Below are 17,823 nucleotides of genomic sequence, written 5' to 3' on the forward strand. Positions count from 1 at the left end.
AGAGTGATTTTAAAAAGAAAACCACTAAACCGATGTTAGTACCGGGTGTCTGATTGCCAAGTTAATCTCTTATCACAAGTCCCATTGATCTTCTGTTTGAGCAGCTGAGACTCTATTTTATGTATAGCCATCTTTCATAAAGTTTATTCCTGGTAATAAAGCTAACTGGGGTGAATGCCAAGCTATTCTCAGAGGCAGTCTGCTCTCAACAAGAGAAGTATTTTATTTTGTTAGATGGGGTTATTGTTTGGGTATGTACTTGTGGCAGAACTAGTGAAATTGCTAGCGAGTGAGTCAAACTAGGTTCAGAGGTTTACTCTTACTGGTATGAAGTTAATAGCATTACTGCGTAATAGACACTCAGAGCTGACTTTTAATATGATGCCCAGAATCACATGCATTTTCTACTTATTACTGTATGGTATTATTAAATCGGATTCTTAATCTCTTCTGTGGCATGGTAAAAACTTTTAAAAGAAACACACTACCAAACAAACAAAACTTACACCCTCAAACTTTACCTGTATTAAGTGCTTTCAATTTTTTTATGTATAAGAGGAAGTAATTTCATTTCGCAGAGCACAACCGTATTGGTTTAAATGAAATGATCTTGTTTTTCAGATTTTTGAAATCTTTGTTCTAATAGCCTGCATTTGTATTGAGGATACTTAAAGTGTCTTCATACCAAACATACTTGTAAATTAAGAAAATATATTTCAAAATATTAGTAGTTAACCTTCAGTAGAGTTACTTTGCATAAAGTAAAATTTTACATTTATCCAAGTTCACTTAAGCTTTATTCCAGAGTTTCTGACATACTGTTTTTTTCAGAACAGTTCAAGAGGTGGCAGGGCACATGTTATTTTATGTTAATTAGTTTGTTAATATTCATATGAAAATGGCATTCTTAGTGCTATGCTCAATGATCTATATAAATTCCTATAGTCTTATGGCAGTTTTGTGAAGCAGCGGTGGTTTTGTATACAGGTCTATGCAAAGGCTTGAGATTGCAAGGACAAGTTATAGGTCTCAATCTGTTCCTCTGCTCCTGTCTGTGAGCCAGACTCTGGGGGTTGGCACCTGCCTTCTAGGAAACCCGTCTCAAGCAATCTCCTCTCAGCCTGTTGCAGGGAATTTGTTGTTCTCATGCTTTGTTGACCTGGATACACTGGTGCACTTACCCCTCGTGGATGCAGGGGGTAAGCGCAGATGAGTGATGGGAGGGCATGGATGTGCACCTTTCTGATGGTGAGGGAATGGGGCAGGATTTGCACCCCAGATATCCAAATACCAAGATGAGGGAGCTGGGGGGATGCTGGGAATCCGGTGGGAGGGAGGAGAGTAGAGGGCTGTGCCCCAGTGTTTGCTGTGAGCAGGGCTGCTGGGGGGGAATACAGTAAATCTCAAGTAAATTCCTTTCATGCTCAAAGCAGGTACTGATGTCAGAACTACCTCACATAGCTCGTACTGAAATCAAGGGGCCGGCCGCTGCTCACACTGCCTTATCAGGCTCTTAGCAGATTCACTCGGCCTAGCTGCATCCATTGTTCTTTATATCTTTGAAGAGATTTCTTTATAATTAATCATCTAATCCTCCTTTTAAATTTCTCCTTGAAATCAGGAGAAAAGCGCAGACACACAAAAAAGCACACACTTCTGTCATGCAATAGCACATTACTATCCAAACAGAAAGGATAAATTATTATATACCACATAAACAAACTGGAGAAAATGGAAGGAGAAAGTGTCTATTATTTCAGCTAATATTAACTGTTTGTAACCACAGTGGGAACAAACATTATTTTCCTACTGCTCCTTACCTGTCATTCAAACTTACTGATTTGTTTTCCAGTAATTGGCAACCAGCTGCAAATGATGGTGGACTTCATTGCTGCCCTGCTTGTCCCATGTTGGGCTGGATGGTGGCGTGGTCTGAAGGTCTTTGCACGATAAAGCAGAAGCAGTGTAGATTTAGCCAGGCTCTTGTAGTGTTGTAATCATCAATGACGTATGGTGATCATGGGGTGTTATAGAGCATCAAACTGTAGGGATTTGTAATTGTAACTACTGATGTCTTTACATTGTGGCTTCTCCAAGCTGAAAAGTATCAGTGTGTCAGTAATTCACGCATAGAAGCCTGAATTTTAAAGTCTTTAGAGAGCCTTGTGAGAGACCTCTGCATCTCCTGGCACATGATGAAACTGGCCAGTGTTCTCTGGCTACTTTGCTTTATTCCTCTCTAAACATGTATTTTTGTCTGAAGCATTGTTCTAGAGTCAAGCTTGGGGGTGGGTGTGCAGAGGAGGGTGTTTGGTTTTGGTTGGATTTGGTGGTGTTTTGTTTTGGTTTTTTGTCTCCAGATTCTTTACATATGGAACTTCTAATGTCGGATTAAAAACTTAGTGTTAGCCTACACTATTTCTTTTTAATATTGGATCAAATCTGGACTTTCTCTAAATAAAAAATTCTGCTTACACAGAAATTCAGAAATGAAAGACTGAAATGTTTGAGCCAATTTGAGATATTTCTAAGTCTAGTATAGAACTGTCAAACTGTTTTTGTTGAAGTAGTTTAAAATGTAATGCTGTTTTTCACCAGCTAAATGTTGCTTTTATCATGTGTGATGTGTGACAGTGGTGACTGTAGATGAAAAATAGTCCACTTGAAGTAAACAGTTATTTCTTTAAAATGGGAAAACTTTGATTTAGCCAACTGATCAGCAATATTCAAGCCCACTGTACAACTTTATTGTACAGTGTAAGAGAAAACCCATCTGTTATCACAAAGCCACTATGTTTGATCTATCTGGGACTTACTTAGCAAGTAAGAATGTTAATTTAGTGTATAGTGGCGAAGATAACTAGTTGTCTGGAGGGTCAAGGTACTGACTTCAGAGGCATTTCTGAACAAAGATGTTGCAGTTGGTGGGTGGATGGCACTGGTCTCAGCTGTTGTATGAGCTTGCATAAATAGTATCATCTCCACTTTAATCTTTCGGGTGTTCAGAGGTAGTGTGCATATTTCTGTTTAACCCCTGGACACTTGCTGGCATGCATGACCCTTTAACAATTCCTATCCCTCTGTCCATCCCTGGCACCTTGGCTCCAAACAGTCTGGGAGGATAGTCAGTAATTTTGAAGGTTTTCGTTAAGAGCGTCTCTTTAACAAAAAGTGTTTTCGTCTTATCAGTATACAGTTTCTATTGTGCTGGTTACAGCAGCGTGTGGCACGCTTCTGAAGTACTCTTTGCATCTCCATCATACAATAGTTACTCCCCTTTGTGTGTAACGATCAGTTAAAAAAATATATTAAAACTGGTGATGATGGTTACTGGACTTTGGCATCAGGAAAAAAAGCTTTTTTTTATTTCAGAAAACAGCAACAAAGGCTGGAGCAGTGTGTTCCATAAAGGAAGGCTGGTTTTGAAGTGGTTTTTTAGGATAAGCATTTGATTTACCTTACCTTCATTTCTGAGAATGAAAGAGATACTTAAAGCTTCACTCTTCGTGGATCTCTTCTTTAAAAATTAACATCCCTTTTTATCACCAATTTTTATATAGCTTCAGAGACATCATTCTAATAGTGTAGTTGAAAGGTAATTTCTGAGGCTAGTGGATGTTGTCCTTTGAAAGGAATTATCCGAAAGCTTTAAAGCATCAGAGCTTTCTGTGTATTTCTCTCTTCTTTTTTTTTTCATGGGGGTAGAGGGAAAAGATGTAGTAGATGGTGTATTGCAGGTGTTGTTTTTCATCAGCTTTTATTGCTTTCAGTGGTATAAATTTAATCACAATCTGATACCAAGCCGGTAAGTGTAGCAAATGCAAAGAAGGGCCAAAACAAACTTCAGAGTGATCTGAACTATTAGATCAATAGCAATAAGTGGAAACTAAATCTTCCCTGAAATTAATACTTGTAAAGCCTGGTGTACAGGGAGAGGAAGTAAACGGCAAGGCTGGGACATGGATTGCAATAAGTGGTTTTCCATTTTGTAGTGATGATCATACAGTTTCTAGCTTACATGTTGCTCAAATACTTGAATTTCTTTTGTGAGGATGGAGCCTGGATGATTCCAGAGGTGGCTCACCCAAGGATCTATCCTCCTGAAAGTTCAAGTTGTTCTAGTTTGTGTTAGAAGAAACTGAACTAACAGTCATAGAAAGATGCCAGTAAAATAATTTAAGGACAATGGAGGTGGTATTGTGTTATTAGACATCTTTTAGTTATGTTATTCCCCCTTATTTTTTTTATAGCAAACTTTGGCCTGTTCCATTTTAACGGCGTTGTTGAGCGAGTTCTCAAGTTCAAGTAAAACCAGCAACATTGGACTAAGCATGGAGTTCCATGGTAACTGTAAACGTATATTTCAGGTAAACTAGTTCTGTATCAATATATGCTACCTGTCTTTTCTAAAATTTAAATATTGAAAGCAGAAGTACTTCCTTGTTCCAGGTGCATTCATTTACAGTATGAATCTAACAGCATTTAATAGCACAAATATTATATTATGAATGCAGATACTGGATATTTCAAGAAAGTTGATCATGTATTTTAAAAAAACCAACCTCATATCAAAAAGGTGCAATCCCTTTTGCCCATTTTATGAATGCAGAGCTACAGATCTTTATGCTGGACTCTTTAATTCCTTGGCTACCAATTGCAAACAAAACTAATACTCTGTGGAACAATGATAGTCTTAAATATAGCTTTGGTTTAAAGCCAAGGAGAGCTATGTATTTAAAAATATTATTGCAGATGGTGTAGTCTGGTTGTCTCAGATGTATTGTTTGGCCAGGCAGAAATGTTTTTGTGAAGGCATTGCTTTAAACTGACTGTTGTGGAACAACTTACCAACTTTTTTTTCATGCCAAAGACCAACCCTCTCCTCCACCAGTTGTTAAAAAACGTATTAAGTTTTTCTTTTAATGACTAGCATTTATAAGAAGATTTTTGTTCTTATTCTTTACAAACACAATCTATTAATTTTGGCGAAAATGTGTGGAGGTTCTGACTGACAGCTTCCGAATATTTTCTATATTTTAATGAAAAGTAGGGTGAAACCAGAAAATTATTTTCTCTTTGGAAAAGTATTTCTTTTTAATCAACATTTTAATTGATGACTGAGAGGCTCTAATATATTGTGTTCATCCTGACTATAGGAGGACAATCTGCGGCAGATCTTCATGCTCACAGTAGAGGTACTTCAGGAATTCAGCAGACGGGAAAACCTCAGTGCTCAGATGTCTTCAGTGTTTCAGCGTTATCTTGCACTAGCCAATCAGGTCTTAAGCTGGAACTTCCTTCCTCCAAATTATATCCTTTTAATGGCAGGCCCTTTATTTCAGCTGACATGGGTCATTTCCACCAGGTGATAAGTCTTTATGAGGAGAAAAAATTGTAAAACATACAAGCCTTATATTTGGCCCCTGATTGACGTTTTTTTTCCATTAGTGTTCTGGGTCACCCCCATGCTTGCTAACAGATGCTTACATGCAGAAGCTGCTCTTGCTCTTCATTAAAGTTTTAAAGTATTTTATATAAAAGGCAAAACTAGTTCAGCAGACCAGCCCCCAGTTACAGGTTGGTGATCTCTCTGTTTGGTGCAGGGGAGAGGAAAAGTGTAATGGTGCAATCATGGAATGGTTTGGGTTGGAAGGGACCTTAAAGATCATCTAGTTCCAACCCCGCTGCCATAGGCAGGAACACCTGTCATTAGGCCAGGTTGCTCAAAGCCCCGTTCAACCTGGCCTTGAACACTTCCAGGGATGGAGCATCCACAGCTTCTCTGGGCAGCCTGTTCCAGTGCCTCACCACCCTCATGGGGAAGAATTTCTTCACTGCGTCTAATCTAAATCTACACTCTTTCAGTTTAAAGATTTTACCCCATGCTGCTTTAGTGCAGAACCAAATGGTGAAGAAGTCTAAGCTCTGTTGAATTTTTATGCAGAGGTCTGATCTGTCCTACTTTTCTCCTTCAGAGAAGAGGAGAGGGCAGGTAAATGCCCTGTGATCTAGGAGTGCGCCTGCTCAACTGACTCCCCATAAAAGAGCATGGTCATATACTATAACATGTAATAGGTTCTCCTGGGTCTGAAGAAAAAGTATTTGCTAGCTGAGAGCAGAAATGACATCTACTTTTTTGGCAATACACAGGTACCATTGCTTCCATTTTGACATCTTTGTGATGTGTGCTGATAATGGAAGTCCAGAGAAAGACAGAGATGGAAAGTAGAGGAGGAAATAGGAATCAGAAAGAGTCTGAGTGAGGGAGAGAAGAAAAAAAGATAAAAATATGCTCAGCCCAAAAAACAGGCTAGAAGAATTTTGTAGAAATAATCACATTCTGTATTTAATAGAGGGTTAAGGCACTACTTGCAGTAGTACTTTTACTAGCTAGACTGGCTTTAAGATGCTCAGCAAACTTTCCAAGAGCCAAATTTTTAGACTTAAAAAACCTTTTTTTTTCTTTTAAACTTATATAAGCTTTTTTCTTAAAACCTTTTGAAATTGCTACTAAGTTATACATACTGCAAGAATCTGGATGTTGCCCTCAAATCCACTGTAAATTATTCTGTTTGCTTTCCAGACGGCGATATCTGTTGTCTTTGATTCTGTTCCTTATGCAGTGGGCAGCAAAAGTGAAATTTATTTGAAACTGGATATACACATCTGCAAAGCAGAATGCCAGTTATACTGTCTTTATATAAGATGCCATGGATTAAAAGTAAATATCTGACTCCTATTAATCACTGAAATGATTTGGTAGGAGTCCAGAGAGGTTTTAGTGCATGTACGTACAGGACTGAGACTGGTGTTAAATTATTCCATCTTATAAAAGTTTTAGAAGTGGACTTGGGATTTGTGAGAAATCAAATAATCTGTGAACAGTGGTTTTTTTTCCTCAGTTGTAATCTTAAATAGAGAGGAAATGCTCTTGTGGTGTGATGGGTAGAGGTGGTTCCTTCTGAATTGTAGTCTTGCTCTCTGCAAACCTCTGACGTAGTCCCAAATACTTATGTTGTTACGGCTTGAAAGTGAAGGCTCTAGTTCTTCATGAGCACTTTATCCTAGGCTAAGGTTTGCAGTGGCAGAGTTGGATACATACAAGCAAGATGCGAAGTCTTGGGAGTTCCAGCTTTTGTTTGTAACTGTATAATAAGTGGTTTAGTCTATAGATGCTAGTAAATAAGTGTTAACTGAAATAGCTATGCAAGCCATACTGCTGCTTAAGGTTACGGGTGGTTTCTGCTATTTGGCCTACTTGAGGTACTACAGCTCTTAAACAAATTCTGGCCCTTCTGGAGATCAGATGCACATTTAGTCTGAACCAGCACAAGCGCTCTTACGTGACTCTATTTCAAATCTTTTCATGACTTCTGCTCCACTTGATACCATCTTTTTGTTTTCTACTGCTGGACATTTATTTTTGCTGTAAGAATTATAGCACCAGCTTGGGTCTCTCCCCTCTATAATATTAATAGCAACCAGTTTCCACAGAAGCTGGAATGGCTTTAATCATCCTTATAGAAGTATTGGGGTTTACAGCACCATGTTGATTATATCGTGGCATAAATATCTTCCCTCAGAAGACTGGTTTTAAAGTAACTGTTGATTGCTGGCCCATGAACAGTGGAACTTAACTTGGTTACAGTTTCTAAATAGGTAGCACATTACATGAGAACATAGGAATTGCTGTGTTGATTGATCAGTTGGTGTCCTTTTGGTATCCTCTTTCTAAACCTTGACAGTACATATGCTAAAACAATGGGCATAAATTTAATACTTGAAGCATGGAGTAAAACGATCCATTGTATCCACAGATGTGTGGTTTTTTTCCTTTAGTTGGTATTTCCCCTGGCAAGATAGTATTGTTTCTCAGTATTCCCTACAGCATAACAGTAGCTGCAGTATTTGTATATAATGTTTAGCAAGATTCTTCTATCTCCAAAAAAAGGCAGTGGCATAAATGTGCATTAACTCTACAGAGACCATCACCAAGAGGCACACTATTTAAATCACTAAGTTGCAAGAATTACATCAAAACATATAACTTCTCAAGAGTCCTAGTGCTGTTACAGGATACCAGTATATGTTGCATTGTTAAATGAACAGTGCTGGCACCCATTATAACAGAAGAGTTGTATTAAGTCTCTGTCTATTGCTAGCAAGAAGAGCTGGCATGAAAGATGCGTTCTGGAATAGTGGTTTCATCGGAGCAACAAAAGAAGAGAGGCTGGGACATATGCACTTTTGGGTTTGGACTCAGTTTTTTAATGTCTTGGGATGTGGTGCCTGCAGTAGGAAGGGCTTCCTTTCAGTCATGTGCAGTTTCTTCCATTTCATTTTCTAACACACAGGCCATGATCTATTGTTATTTTTATCTGTTGCCTCAAGGTTATTAGTTCATCTGGTGTTTGCGGATGCTTCAGAGGTTTTTGGCAGAACTGTTGGAAATGACAATAACATAGGATACCTATGGCAGTCTGTTTTGGCATGTTGACTTCTGTAGTTTCTTTTTTCAGTGCTGTTACAGCACTATTAAATATTGCTTACTTGGATGGAACTAGCTTTAACTGAATTTTTTCTTACATTAATGTTTTTACTAATTAAGAAGGTGCGAGTGATCAGTATTAAGAGGTACAGCTCTCTCCTTTACAAGAGCGCGGGCAGGGATCTCACTCCTAGTACACTGTCAGTGTCCAAAGTCTCCAGTTAAGGAGCTGAATGTTGTTGGGCTTTACTGCAGCTTGATATGGACATATATTACATCCTGTGGAGTCAGGATGTAATTATAATTTATATTCTTTTACTTCCAGAGATGTTTCTCACTTCTTCTTGACTTTGGGGTTTATCTGTTCTTGGCAGCCACATTCTAATGGACTTTGAATGAATGTCCTCAGATGCAAAAGTTCTTAAACAGAACACAATATTTTTGTCCAGCTGTCTCCCATCTACAAAAAGGTGTCTATTATCTGTCATTACGAGCTGTCATTGAACTATTTATCCCTTATTCATTAGTATATAGAGTATCATATGAGAATAAAGAGGAACTTGAGCTTTAGTTCTTGTTTTGGATTTGGTGCCTCTGCTTGCTTCGAGGCAAGCTGGCAAATGTTCAAGTGAATGTAGCATAGGGAATTGGATTTAAAATACAGGTTACGTAAACCTAGCGGGATGCACTCCACAAATGTGCATTGTTGGTGTTCCATTGAAATAATGGTGTGATGGCAATTGGATGAACTGACTGAAGATTTTGTCTGATCTGAAAACTTTTCTTTTAGGTATGTGTGTTCCTTGGCCACACAGTTAGAGGAACAAGCTCTTCATATCTGTTTTGAAAATGTCTTTTAAACCTCAAGCCAGAATGAGACACCTTTCTGGGAGATCCTGTGAACCATATAGTTCAGCAGACTTTCAAGATCTGAACTTGGTCCAGCCCAGATTGGTAGCATCTGTTCTGTGTAGTGGAAGTGCATGAAAAACATACAGAATGCTCCAGAAAACTTGAGGTTTGTTTTGAGGAATGATTTGAGTTGGAGTTGCTGCTGAATAAGCATCCTGCCTTAGCACCTCCCGTGAGCATAATACTGAGCAGGGAACCACCTGGCTGAAAACTTATAGTCAGTAGACTGAGGTCCCCAGTTCAGTTTGTTCGCAGCTACAGAAATGATTGAAACTGTACCAAGGACCAACAGCACAGGTTTCCTTCAGCAGCAAGGCTGCTCTCCTTAGGCCCTATGTTTGTTAGCAGCCTGGGATTATCCTGAATTTACTACAGCAATCTGACCTTATCTGAAAGATGAAGGGTTGAGGTACTATCTTGGCTATTTTTGGGATATAAAGAAAAATTCAGTGTAACTAAAATAGCTGTATTTAAGAGAGAGCTGCGTTTTACTTGTCACTCTTAAGTGAAAACTAACCTGACTTGGAAATCCCTTATGTTTAGAAATTACTTCTAGGGTGCTGTGTGTTTTCTTGACAATCCTTTCTTGCAACTTTGTTCTTAAAAAGTTGAGCAAAACCCAGATTGACAGAATGAAGATTGATAGAACACCTGAATTTGGTCATAATTGCACTAAAGATGTTTGTATTGATATTGAACTTTTTAACAATTAGTGTTTCATCATTCAGGTTTTCCTGAGTGATTTTTGAAATCAGTTTGCAATGTAAGGACATCTCAAAAGCATTAATATCAGAAGAGGAAAAAAGACTAGTAGTGACCCTTTTTATGAAGGAGAACTGATGAAATATGTAGGTTTTTTCCTCTTCTGCTCTCTTGCCCCAATGGCTTTTAGTTTCCAGTTTTGCAGTGCTTTGTCATCAGCTTCCCAGATGGCAGCCAGTGTAGTGGAAAGGAGGGACTCTTGGCCTGCATCTGCATGGTGGTCTCTTCTGCATAGGTGCTTTAAGTGTAAGTTGGGCTTAAAGCGATTAGCTTGGTGCTATTAGCTGTAGAACCATGGCAGCAAAATGTAGCAGGAGCTGCAGAATCTACTTGAGTGGTCAACATGAGGCTTGGCACTGGCCTGGCTGCACTGCCGGCGGCTCCGGAACAGGACAGGTTTAAAATTAGGTTGGGTCTTCCTACACTTCCTATGCTTTTTGCTGCAATCTGAGTCCAGTGTCTCCAACACAAAATAGTTGTTTCATTCTTGTGACAGTTAAGAATACTTGTGTTTCATAATTAAATATTTAAGCTACGTACCTTCTCCTGAAAGCTGGGCATGTTTGCTGAGAGTGTAGGTTATAGAAGGGCTTGTGGAGCATTTCTCCATAGGGGGCAGCAAGCCTCTGCATCAGTTCCGGACAGTTGCTCCTAGACTCATGGCATGTGCTAGGCTGATTAGCTAGCAAGCCACAGGAGGTCTTAAAAATGCAAAAAAAACCAGTATGTTAGCATTATAACACTGGACGGCAGATTTACAAGCAGTTACTTTTCTAATGCAGTTTTTTGTTAGTAAAATAGAAGTCTAAGACTGACACAAAGCTCTCTAGAAGTGTTCCAAACAGCAAAGGTAGAGTGGTTAAAATAACTTTTGAGGAAGATATTTGAGCCTTAGCATTCTAGGAGTTTTCCCACCATTTCAGAGTTGTTCTTCACTCCTGTAGACAAATTTGTGAATTAGGGGCCTGGCAGAAGAAATCTCAGCTTTGATTTTTGAGTTCCTAGTTTACTGCTTTGTGGAAGAGCAAACCTTGCCTTGTAAGAAAAAGACTGTGGGATCTATTCTCAGACACTGGACTTTGTGGGAAGTCCTAAAGTGAAATGTTATAATCCCTTGTGGCTGCCTTAGGATATGAAATATTTTGATACTCATCTTGACCCATCAGTCCCTTCCTGGAACAGAGGCAAAGAGTGGGAGGAAAACTAGACATTTATTTATCTTTAATTTTCTTGGTTTAATATATTCCTCCAAGAAGCATCTCTCTCTCTCTCTCTCTCTCTCCCTCTCTCTCTATATATATATATATAAATGTATATTTTTTTTTTACAAATAACAATTTTAAAATTCCAAATTTATAATTTAAAAAAAGATTACTCTTATTTCTCCAGCTCATGAAACAAAAACAAGCGTGGAGCTACGTACGTAAATTTAGGCAGAGATATAAGAAAATCTGTCTTAAACATTATGGTATTTTCCTCTTCCTCACCAGGCACTAATTAGTGAATGTATGATCCTTGTCATACATGGAGGCATCTAGTTATATTCTTATGCTTCTCAGCAGAGTTTGGTACATGTTATTGAATAATCTGTTCTGCTTCAAGCAGAAGTTTCTGGTCTGTGTAGGAGTCAGTTTCCCAAGTTTTGTGAGCTGGATGAAGTGTTGCTCTGTTTCTGGTAGCTGTTTCCTACCTTGGATTTCTGTGTCATTCAAAGTGAACTGTAATAAGAGTTACTCATTCTTCAGTAAAATTGGAAACAAACAAAAACAAACCCTCCGGGATGTCACAGTGGATGGATCTATGCTTATCAAAGCTCTACATTGTGCTAGTCCCGTTTTGTTCCCCCATAAGTATTGATGAATAAATTAATTTTGATGATGAAGACTGCATTTGTCCTATGTGCACCCATGTCCTAGATAATTTAGTGCCATTTTTTTCAGATCTGGCATAACTGGGCTGCTGCTAATAAGGCTGAACCACAGCACAGGATAAGTTGAGGTATTTCATGGCAGCAAGCATCTCCACAGCCAACTTCCACTAAATTTTGCATACATCTAGTATGTGACGGAAAACCGGTGTAAGATCTCCATGATAGGTTCAGGCATAATTTGTATTGTCCAGCTAACAAATATTTTACCCACAAATCTGCTATAGTCAGATGTGTCATCAGTCCATTAGTGTGAGAAAGAGTACTAAAAATAACAGGATAGGGCTGCTAAATACTGAGGCTTGTTAAAATAGTGACAGCAAACTAGCCCTTCTTTCATTCCATGTGAAAAGTGTTATGGAGCTGGTCCTATCTGTAGACTCCACCTAGTGAACAGCAAATTGATTTTCAGAGATTGATAATGTATCTATGATCATCTTTCACACATATTTCCAAGCCAATTGTTTATTGGAGAGTTATAGCAAAGCACACTCTTGTCAAGGACAATTTTTAAATACCATTTTTTCTAAAACATTCCAAATGAAAAGGAAAAAAAATATAGTTTAATTTGTCAGATAAAGTTAGTTTTTATTTGTAATATTACTCCTGATAAAGTGTGTTTGCATGTGATAATTCCATGCCTGTATTTTTTTTTTTTTAATCTGGGAGAACTGAAGGATTTTTGATCATTTAAATGACAACTGTATTTCAGATGGAACTAAAACGGACAATTTGTGATTTTTAGTTTTTCCCCATCTGAAATAATGCACATCTAGTATGGTTCAGCACACATGGATAATTTTGAAAATGGTGAAACTGGTTTTGTTTTGCACTAATGTGAAAATCCCTGGTTGTTCTTATGCATGATAATGTGCTGACACCAGTTCTGGACACATACCACCAGTGAAGGTCCACATGGTACTTTGCTCTGGAAAATGTTGCTTTTTTGGAATGCGGTTCTGCACAGCGGTGTTAGGAATTTCTGGTTTTGGCAGAACTCAGAAGGCAAGTGTAAATAAACTAAAATTGTGTGTTCTGCCTTGTGCCACAGTCGTTCTTATTAAGCTAGATATTTGCTTCAGAAGTTAAGGGATCTGCTTTCAAATGATACCATTGTGAAATTTATTTTCTCTAGACATACAAATACTTTGTGACACATGTTTTTTATAATACCTGATGACTTACAGTGCAACAGTTAATGCAGTTCATTACAAATAAGTCAGTTACATGCAGCTGAGCATGCTGTTACTTATTCTGGTGGTTGGGTTAGAAAGAGATCAGAGAGGATACAAAGGGTTTAAAAGAGACAAATGAAAATGCAAGTTGCTGAGTTAACACGGTTTTACTACTACTACTTGGATTGGGGGGTGTCGTAGAAAAAAGCACATTCAAAAATGTTTGATAAACACTCTTCTGCATGATCAGACTGAAGAGGAATGTAACCTGCCTCTTTAAATGTTTTTGCTCATGTGTCTGTTCTTTCTGTACTAGAGCATTTGCCGAATTTTGTAAATTAAGTTACACCAAAACAAGTGGTAAGAATTGAGTGCAGCAATATCCTGGCTTCATGGTGTGCGCATTCTTCTTGTGCGTCTCCTACACATGTGTTTAATGTGACGATGCTTTGTGGTGCCTTATGCTTTTGTTCTTCACAGTGCGATTAAAAAATGTAGATTAATGCAGGGATAACATATCTGCATTCTGTGATGCATATCTGGCTATTTAGAAAAATAGGATATAGATTTCAATGAGCTATCTTTAGCTATCGTAAGGCCTTTTTAAAAGCTGCCAGGAAAATTTTTTAGGAAATGATTTCCCATTTTGCATAAATTTTAACACCTGTTAATTGCGGTTGCTTTTTTCCCTTCTCGCTGTGTCACATTAGACACCCTGGTTATCAAAGTGATCGTATCACTATGGTATGTCTCATAATTATGATCAAACTGTTATCTAACATTCCTGGAGCATTCTTTTTTTCAATACTTAATACCTTTTATTCCTTGGCCTCATGCATGAATTATGCTGTGTATGTGAAGAGGCTTAAAGTTTGTTTCCATTACATTCTTTCTGAATGGATCCTGTTGTATCTAGGATTTTTTTAAAGCCAAGTAGGAATGTTATTGTTGACCTTGACACCAGATAACTGGGCAGACATTATATAGCTATGTTTGAATCCTCACAAAATGTGATGCTAAAGCCAACAGAATCCTGGCGTGAGACCCTCCTGGACAGCAGAGTTATGGAGCTTTTCTTTACAGTAAGTTTCTTTCTTCAACTTTCGTAGTCCAGACCACAGGGAAAGCAGCTCCTTCCTGTTCTAAAACTGTGTTCTTGGACTCTTCCTTTGCATCAGGTAGGACTGATTCTGTTACCTTCAGCTAGCTTATCAAAGCAAACAGAAATATTTTTCCTAGGTTTCTGAATATGTATTTTGCCTACAAATTGCCTCAAATTGATGACCATTAACAAAAGAAGAAAGGTGTGTAGTTATCTAAACTTTTATGCATTTAATACTGTTGGACCATGTATTCATCAAATGAAAACGAATGTGGTGAGCAGTAGCAGAATGTTTCAGATACGGTGTGATGGCTCTTGAAAAAGATCAAATGAACAGTGTGGGTTTGCTGATCTTAAAGCATTTGCTCAACAGAACAGCTGAAAATAAGTAACGTAATTGCAGTTTTCTAGCCAGTTTCAGCCTAGAGAATCCTGCATTTCTTTTCTCAGCAGAAGGTAAATCCAAACAAGTTAAAATAGATGAAGTTAGGAGGGATGGGAAAGAGGTAGAGTTGGGTTAGGAGAATATAATATTCAATTTCTGTAGCTTAAAAACCTCATTATATTAAGAGTGGATAAAATTAGTATTGTTTTCTTTCTGCCACTGTTGGAGGGAGAAGTTAGTGGTCTTTGCTCAGCTAGAAGTTACTGCAGCAACAACATATATTGGCTTATAAATTTGTTTACTATGTTTATCTTATGTTGCATCTCTTGGGACCTGAAAATTCAGCATTATCAGGCTATTTTCATTTTTGCAAAGCAAAGAGATAATGTGCTCAAAACTTGGATAAAGTCTCTACTACACAAAGTAAATATAACTCTGCAGTGCTGCTTGAGAGTAACCTGATATGTGCTTGGATACATGTCCTTCCTTTATAGGATTTTTTGATACATTAGATTTTTTTTTTTTTTACTGCAAGTTTGTCTGTTCCAGCAGTTTTGAAAAGGCGAAAAAAAATCACTGCCAGAACTCTTAGCAGCTACACACAATCTGAACAGCTGTCTAGACTATCCAGACAGTTGCTACTGTCAGCTGTGAACCTCTACATGCAAATAACTTTTTGGCTTACATATTAACCCTTCCTCGTTTTATAGCATGAAGTTCTCCGAGTCAGATATCTGTTTCTTTAGTTGGTTTATAATTCTTCTTCATTGTAAGAATAATGTTTTGAATAACATGCAGAATTATCTTAATACTTTTGCATTTTATTTAATACTAACCAAAACCTGCCTGTGTTGGATTATTTTTGAGTGAGAGCTTGCCAGGGCAGCATACTGTCAGCTTTGGTTTTAGATGCCCGATTTGCAATGGTTGAGGCTTGTAGTATTAGTTTACTATTTGAAGTAATGTAAGTGAACGGTAGCAATTTATTTTCATTTATCCGATGTGAGAAATTTTAAGAACCTTGCAGAAGTTGGCAGGACTGCCATGTTAATCTCAGCCTAGTGTGGGACGTCTATTAGGAGGGGCATTTCTGTTGAGGGGTTTGTTTCTTCTGCGAGTTTGGTCTTTCAGAGATTAACTGTGCAGCTAATCCAACTAGTTATGAGTTGGGTGAAATTGCACCTGTAACGCCACAGAGAAACGGTCAGTGTTTTGACTGTGTAATAACTTTATAATATTGCTGAAATAATTTAACTAAGTTTGCTTCTGGATGAAAAAGCTACCCTGTATTTATTTATTCAGCAAATATTATGTGAAAAATAGGTGGCATTAGCATAAGAAAATTCTTTATATCCATACTTGATAAATAAGTATGTGAGAATATGATTCCTGAAATAGTAAGATTTGACTCTAGAAAGTCTCAGCAGCAGAAGTAATGACATAGCAGTTCACAGAAATGCAGGAAGATTATTGTTGGCCTTGTATAATGTAAGGTGTTGCCAAGGAAGTGATGCATTCCTTTTTGTATATGCCTTCAGTGTTTACCTCTGCTAAAGAAGCTTCTATATAATCTTGATTGAACTTGTTGACTAACTTTAGCAAGACTCCATAGCCTAGGCATAGTTAGCATAATAGAGATGACTGTCATTATTGCTGTTTTTAGAAGGAGCAGTATGTCTGACTGGCTGGCATCTGTTTCTCTCTTTAAGACATAACGTTCAGTATACAGTTCAATTTCAACATGTAGGTGAGACTTAACTAAATGTTAGTTTCAGTGAGTTAATTCCAGGCTTGCGTCTTCTTGAGCTGAGACACGATCTTGACATTTGCTATGGTTTAGAGAGTTGTAGAAACCCTTGCGTTTCAGACTGAATGGAAGTTATAGTAAGCTTTTTTTGGTGTGTGCTCTTTTGGATTGAGAGCCATGTGACTGTTATAAGAACACCCTATTTTCCTTGTATTATTAACTATCTCACGTCCTGAAAGGTACATCGAAAAATCAGAGAAGATACAGATATGGCCCAAGATTCATTACAGTGTCTGGCACAGCTGGCGTCTTTGCACGGGCCAGTCTTTCCTGACGAAGGTTCACAAGTTGATTACCTGGCACACTTCATTGAGGGATTACTGAATACGATCAATGGGTATGTATGCCTGCTCTCTAAATTTAGATGGCATCTTTTAATCTTTCGTTTGGAGTGCAGCGTGTCTGTGTGGAGACCTGGTATGGCTTGCTTATTTCTGGGTATAATTTGTGCTTACTGTTGGATTACTGAAATTAAGAAAAGACAGTTTAAAGTAGTTGCTTCTTCAGTAATATGAAATAGATATATTGATTGAAAAATGTATCAACAAAATCAATAAATCAATTCACTTTTACAATTTTTCTTAATGGCAAAAAACTAACTGCTATTTCTATCTATAGAATTGAAATAGAAGACTCTGAAGCAGTGGGAATTTCCAGTATTATCAGCAACCTGATAACTGTATTTCCTCGCAATATTTTAACTGCCATTCCAAATGAACTTTTCTCTTCATTTGTTAACTGCCTTGCGCACCTCACGTGTTCTTTTGGAAGAAGTGCTGCCTTGGAAGAAGTGGTAAGTATCCACTTTCAAATAGTAGGTAGTCTATTTTTGTTTCTATTTGGGATAAGCATAAGCGACGTGAGATTTTGGCTGTTTTAGTAGTAACTGTTGTGAATTCAGTGGTTTTCTTCTAGATATTTCTGAAAGCTCATCTGAGAGGATTTTCTTTTTGTTTCAAGCAGCATAATGAACATAATTAACACCATGTGTATCTTTCAGATTTGTTTTGTTTTAAAGCATCCGTTTCATATTTGCATTTTTAAAAGAACAAATTAATTTTAAAATACTAAAGTCTTTAAATATTGCTGACTTGCTCTTGTAGGACTTCTCTGAAAACTGTTGTAGGTAACGAACGAGCTACAGTCCTGAAAGCTTAATGGTTATAAGAACATATGCACTCACTGAAAATTAACTGCTCTCAGGAGTTGTGAGTCAGGAGCTTCTGTTTTGAGGGAATGTCTCTGTTAAGGTCTGGTGTTAACCC

General features: G+C 37.8%; 1 protein-coding gene across 1 annotated transcript in view; it reads left to right on the forward strand.

Moving 5' to 3' along the window:
• The window catches only part of XPO4 (exportin 4), an 82,635-nt gene that overhangs the window by 34,781 nt on the left and 30,031 nt on the right, over positions 1-17,823 (forward strand). Inside the window, exons 5-9 of the mRNA XM_082047794.1 lie at positions 4,251-4,367; positions 5,157-5,310; positions 14,234-14,346; positions 16,738-16,895; positions 17,177-17,351. Coding sequence (XP_081903920.1) covers positions 4,251-4,367; positions 5,157-5,310; positions 14,234-14,346; positions 16,738-16,895; positions 17,177-17,351 — 717 coding nt within the window. The remainder of the gene's footprint in view (positions 1-4,250; positions 4,368-5,156; positions 5,311-14,233; positions 14,347-16,737; positions 16,896-17,176; positions 17,352-17,823) is intronic.

The sequence above is a fragment of the Streptopelia decaocto genome, assembly GCF_964273445.1.
Source record: "Streptopelia decaocto genome assembly, chromosome: 1".
NCBI lineage: Eukaryota > Metazoa > Chordata > Aves > Columbiformes > Columbidae > Streptopelia > Streptopelia decaocto.